The following is a 6,750-nucleotide window of genomic DNA, read 5'->3' as shown; positions in this document are numbered from 1 at the left end:
ATGCAATCTTGTGATATTTCTCAAACACAACACGCAATATTCTTAAATGCTCATGAATTGACCTAATCTAACCTGACTAATGGACTATTTTCGAGGGAAATGAAAATCAACTGTTGGATTTAGACGAGGCAAACGGGCAAGTCGAGTCAGATCAATCCGATTGAGGGTCAAAATGGATTTTGGTAAAAAAATAAAATAAAATAAAATAAAATAAAAACTTCATATTTTAGTGAGTTAGAAATGGGTCGGATCAATCGAATTGCAGGTCAAGTCGAGTTGACCCATATTTTTCACATGAAATTTTTTTTAAGAAAACAACATGTATTTTCCATTTGGAAAGTCACACAACAAATTACTTGATGTAAAATACTATATTTTGAATTCACCACTCATATCAAGAAGAGCTCAACTAAATAAATTAAAACTTGTTCAATAATTTTAAAATTATACAAAGCCCAACATTACTAACCCAAAAAAAAAAAAAATAGCACAAAGAATAAGTAAAACAAATACACAATTTTAATTTCTACACAATAACAACATCTCAAGATATAAAACAAAATTACAAATGCCTTATTGGATAACTAATTAAACAGAAAATAAAAACATATAAGAAATTTACAATATTGAAAACTAATTTTATAATCTATTATCTATTTCAATTTGAGAATATACATTAAATTTTTATTGTTTATTTATTGATATATGGTTTTTTTTTATAAATATCATGTTATTGTTAAGCAACACATTCTCCAGGAAATATTATAATTTATTTTGAAAAGCCGTTTATTTTGGACATAAATTGTTAAAAATTAGGCCTAAGCATTCATAATTTATACTAATTTCATTGATATTTTGTCTTTACTCTTTTCACATTTATGAATGAATCTCATACAGTTTATAATTTTAAATATATGTTTTTAACTCTACTATAACCATATTATCTTGGTATGTATTTTGTTATTTGATACTTAAAAATCTTCACTAATTATAGAATGTCTCAACCATTCATCTTTCAATTCATTTGCATATAGTTAAGGTCTCAATTGTTTCTTTAAAACTCACAACAAACAATTAAACTGATAATGTTTTAATTTTATTATTTTTTACCCCAAAAAAAGGGTTTAAAAAATGGTTCGGGTTGCAAGTTGGACTGAGTTAATTTGCAAAAAATGAGTCGGGTCACGGGTCAATCTGTTTTTGGTTCGAGTTTAAAAAAAAAAAAAAAATGGATTCGACTTAGTGTTTTTCAAGTTGAATTAGCAAATTTTGACCTGTTGAATTAATTAACATTTTCAAACAGAGAGATGCTATATCCACAACATTTTCACAACTAATCATAGATGGTTAGTTGTTATTGGTTCAAATTTGAACGTAACACTAAGATTACTTTTTTATCCCAACAATAATAATCAGTAACAACCTGTCACTTAGGATTTGTTGTAAAAATATTGTGATCATATCATTTCTCTTTCAAATAACCCACCAATAGTAACTCAATAATTTTAAATAAATGAGTTTTTTAGTAGAATGATAGATAAGTAACATAGTCCAAGGGACTACAGTATAATTTCTGCCGTTTGCGGCTTTGCCCATTCCAAAAGCTCTATATGGGCCCTCTCTCCATATTCCCCGTTTTCGAACCATACATAAATAAATTTTAAAATTAAAAAAAAAATTTAAAAAAAAAAAAAAGGAAAAAGAAACCCTAAAAAAACCCTTTTGATCGGTAAAGAGCATAGCAGTGACTGTGAGTGAAGAATTTTAGAAGAAGAAGAAGAAAAAGAAAAGGGGTTTTGGGGTTTGGCATAGGCATTTCATTCTGGTGAGTTTGCGTTTCCTCTCTGTATATTTATTTATTTATTCGCTTCTATTGTTTCTATCCTCTGTTTGGTTGCCAAGAAAACCCACTAACATAAAATGTGAATTCTTTTTTGTTTCATTTCTTGAAACTATGAATAACTCACCTCTCAGATAAGCCAAAGTCGCTGTATTTGTTTGGCGCAGCCCATAATGTTGATGATTCTGAGGTTTTGTTCTTTGGATTTACGTTGTTAATTCAACACCACTTAACATGTTCTTGCCCACTTTGATATTCACAATATTTTGTTTGATTTCTCAATGAATTTATTATTATTATTAAGCTGGTAAGTAATTCATATATGAACATTGTCCTTAGACTACTTTCTTGTTCCATATTTTCTGTCCCGATCTTTGTTTCATGTGATTTTAAGTTTTGTTGGAGAGCATTTACCAAAAGGAAATGCGTGTTTTGAGAAACAGTGCACATACATATAGTAATTAGAATTGGGAACCACTAGTGAATTCTATTTCAGATTCAGGGTGTTAGTGTTGTGTAGTGTTTTTTTTTTTTTTTCCAACACTGCCTCTCTGGAACCTACTGCATAAGTCTTTCTTTTTTTTTTTTTTTTTTTTTTTTTCCTTTTTTGGTTGTGCCCTTAGAGAATGAAATAACAGAACATTTTCTTCAAGAAATACAGGGAAAATAAGTTTCACACATGGGACTGCCTGAATGAAATCACCGTGACTGCATGAAAATTATAAATGGAACAATGTTTAACTCTTTACCTTAAAATTAAGATACCAAAAATTTCTCTCTTAGATCTTTTTTGAGTGTTCAAGGGCATTTGGAGGTTTCGCTACTTCATCTTTGACAGAATTTTTGGATCCCTGTAATTTTAGATCTTAGCTTTTCTTTTTTCTTTTTTGATGAATAATTTTTCTTTCACCTCTACTGTGTATCTACCTTATTATAGGGTTTGCTTATTCTTTCTTTTGATAAAACTTCTATAACTCATCGAAAAAATCAGTTACCAAAAAATGATTGCTTGGTAATGATCGCATTCTTTGTTTACCAATCTGGTTTTTTTTTATAATTTGTTTATCCTTCCTTTATGTGAAGTTTTGTAACTCAGCATATTGATATGGGGAACCGTTGATTTATATAGAAACTGAAAATGATGATGGATGCATGACTAATTCCTTCGTCTTGCTTCTTCTTCCTTCATTTTTTCTTCCCTCTCTCTCAGTTCTGTTTATCTATTTGCGTGTGTGTGTCTTTGGGTGACTGACCTCTTGTGGATATGATTTATAGTCATATCAGAGAATTGGAATGATTATGGGCTTTATTGTTATTTTGGAATGACGACAGTTGGGAAAAGTTCTGTGTTGATTTGTTGAGACCTAAACCATGTCTATTGATCCTAGTGCACCAATGAATTTTGTGGATGAGGATGCTTCTTCGGGCTCCGGAGATGATGCAAACATGTTAGATGGACACAAGCGTCAATCTGGGATGCCATCTAGTTCAGGTCGTAGGAAGAGAAGTCGCAAGGCTACTGGTGATGCTATTGTGGATGCCATGCTAGAAATAGCCGCTGCTTCAAAAATGAGGGCAACTGCAATTATGAAGAATGAGGACCGGTTTTCTATAAGCAAATGCATAAAAGTATTAGACGAGATGCAAGGTGTTGATCAAAGGATTTACTTTTTTGCTTTGGATTTATTTGAGAACCCCAATGCCAGAGAAACTTTCATATCACTTAAGAGTGAGAGACGGTTGCCATGGTTGCAGGGAAAATTTTCTGCTTCCTCTGGTTGAATGAATTGGACTACCTTGTTGGTTTTGTTCTTTTTTGGTTTCAAAGTTATGCTCTGTACAATCATGAAGAATCTTAAGTAACTTATGTTTGTAATTAGTTCAACTTTGTGGTTCATGGCTTTGTCACTTTAGTTTGATGATTTAAATGATCTTTTCAGATTTAGTTTCTACTTTGTATTTGTTGATTAACTATGGCCATAAGACATGATTGAACTACTATTAAGAACAATTGATTGTTTATATTCATTAGTGATTGTCTTGTATTGCAAATACTGTATTTTTATTTTATTATACAGATAATACACTTGCTGGCATGGACGACTATGACTTGGATTTGGATGAGATGGAATTAGTTGCAGCAGCTGCTGGCTACTATTATCATAATAGCACAACTAAGCAGCCTCGTAATTTATCACCTCATGGAAGTAGTTTCATGACTGAAGTGCTTAATGGTCATGATGATGGATGTCGGGAAATGTTTCGGATGGATAAACATGTATTTCACAAGTTATGTGACATTCTTCGACAAAGAGGCATGTTACGTGACACGGCCGGGGTTATGATAGAGGAGCAGCTGGCAATTTTCTTGAACATCATTGGTCATAATGAACGTAATAGAGTAATCCAAGAGCGGTTTCAACACTCAGGCGAAACCATTAGTCGGCATTTTAATAATGTGTTAAGGGCAATCAAGTCACTGTCACGTGAATTTTTACAACCTCCTCCTCTCAACACTCCTTCAGAAATCCTTGGAAACAACAGATTTTTCCCATATTTTAAGGTTTATATTTAAGCACCTGCTTTTCCCACCTTATTTCACATGCATCATATTATGTCATTGACTCTATTTTCTTTCATCTCAGGATTGTATTGGAGTCATTGATGGTATGCAAATTCCTGCACATGTCCCAGCAAAAGATCAATCTCGATTTCGTAATAGAAAAGGTATTCTATCTCAAAATGTATTGGCAGCTTGCACATTTGACCTACAGTTCATATTCGTTTATCCTGGTTGGGAAGGCTCGGCCGCAGATTCACGAGTATTAAGGGCAGTCCTAGATGACCCAGATCAGAATTTCCCTCAAATTCCTGAAGGTTTGATCTCTAGTTATTTTTAAATCATTTAAAATGCTACTTGTCTGCCACATCTTATTATTTCTGGATATTACAAATGCTACCCAAAAAATCATCCTTAATTGATCTATTGATGATTTTTCTATCAGGTAAGTATTATCTTGTGGATACTGGTTATTCAAATATGGAAGGATTTCTTGCTCCATATCAAGGGGTTCGGTACCAACTTCATGAATTTAAAGGTGCTAATCAGTTACCTAGAAATGGGAAGGAATTATTCAATCACAGGCATTCTTCTCTAAGGAATGTCATTCAGAACTCTTTTAACGTGTTGAAAACTCGATTTCCCATTCTCAAACTTGCCCCTCAATATGGTTTTCATATACAAAGGGACATAGTTATAGCTGCGTGTGTTCTGCATAACTACATCCGGCGAGAGGAAAGAAATGATTGGTTGTTTACTAGTGTAGAAGGGGTGATGGTGGATCAATTGCCTGAATTTGATGATCTTCCTGATATGCAGTTGTCTTCTCCAATACAGGAACAAGTGGCTTTCTCATTACGAGAGTCAATTGCTGCGGCCATGTGGGATGACTTCATAAACAATTGGGATGAGTGGTGATTGTTAGCATTAGCGAACAATGAGTTATTGCTGATGTAATAGAATTCTCTTGATGGAATGGAACATCTAACTTCCTAGGTAAACATCTGTTGTTTGGTTTCTCGCTCATTTTGAAGGTTCTATACGGCATATACTATTTTAAACCCATGTACGTGTCAACTTGTCAAGAAACGTGAATAGAGTTCCTATCTAGGGTTTGTTTAGATACTACTTAATGTTGAAAACTGAAAACACTGTAGCAAAATAATTTTTTAATGTGTGAATAATATTGTGGGACCCAAATTTATATTGAAATTTGTGTTTGGATGATTTTTGTGGGTTCGTGAACAGTGCCGTGGAACTCATTTTTTCAGCAAAACACACAAACACAAATGTGCTCTCTGTTTCAGCGCAATCCAAATACTCACACCTAGTTACCATCTAGCCCAAAGATGTAGGTAGTGGCAAAGTCAGGATTGTGATTGGAATAAGACGATTGAATTTTTTTTTCTTAATATATATTACATCAGTATTTTGTAAAATTATCTAAAATATCATAAACACAATTCAATATGCAATACATGCTTTTTTTAATTTACATATATACAATATAGTTGAGTGGATTAATTTATAACTCAATAATATAGTTTTCAATTTGCCTATCAACCTAGGCTTTCAAGTTAAATTACAACACATTTATTATAATGATTAAGATAAAATAATATTATTAATAGATTAACAGATGTCTAAAAATTAGACAATAATCATCGAAATGCATAAATATAAATTGAATCAAAATAATTAATAATAATTTATTCTATTTATATGTTATATAATATATTTACCAATTAAAAAAAATAAAGAATAAAAGAAGACAAGCCATACACCACGATGGTTCTAGAACCATAAATTATTTCACAACTTTTTGCCACAACTTTAACATAAAAGATTGTGAGTAGCTGTCTATTACTTACATATAAATCTACTATTTTATCTTCACTACTCTCTCTCTACTGCATCTAAAGCAAAATTGAAATAGAACTCTTATTCAACTAAAACACTAAGAGAGTAAAAATCTGAAATGTATATTCAAATGGAGAGATGAGAGTAAAGTAGTGCTTGGGTTGCAGTGAGTTTTTCACTCTACAGAATTTTTGTGTGATTCTCTTATCTAGAGATCTCAAGTGGGGCTTGAAGGCCCAAAGGAATCAAAGTTGTGTAATGGTCTAATGGCATACAAGCCGAGCTTGAAGGCCCAATTTGAAATAAAGGATGTGAAAAGAGGCTCATATGATATATATACATGGTTCAATAATATATAAATCTTTGTTAAAAGTAAGCACATTAATTTGGGCCCAAAAGACCCGTCAAAAATTGAGTTAAAAATAATAATAATGCAAATTTAGCCCAATTTCGACCCAAACCCGCCAAACCGACGAATCCAACCCGTGGA

The 6,750-nt window shown here is 32.3% G+C and overlaps 1 protein-coding gene across 1 annotated transcript; it reads left to right on the top strand.

Annotated features, from left to right (window-relative positions):
• Positions 1-1,655: 1,655 nt before the first annotated feature.
• Positions 1,656-5,612, top strand: LOC126702063 (uncharacterized). The gene is made up of 4 exons (XM_050400674.1): positions 1,656-1,825; positions 3,919-4,403; positions 4,486-4,717; positions 4,846-5,612. Exons 2-4 carry the CDS (start codon positions 3,936-3,938, stop codon positions 5,316-5,318), a joined length of 1,173 nt encoding a protein of 390 aa, XP_050256631.1. The 5' UTR covers positions 1,656-1,825; positions 3,919-3,935; the 3' UTR covers positions 5,319-5,612.
• The last annotated feature ends 1,138 nt before the right edge of the window (positions 5,613-6,750 follow it).

The sequence above is a fragment of the Quercus robur genome, chromosome 10, assembly GCF_932294415.1.
Source record: "Quercus robur chromosome 10, dhQueRobu3.1, whole genome shotgun sequence".
NCBI lineage: Eukaryota > Viridiplantae > Streptophyta > Magnoliopsida > Fagales > Fagaceae > Quercus > Quercus robur.
This window is presented reverse-complemented; position numbering and strand designations above follow the sequence as displayed.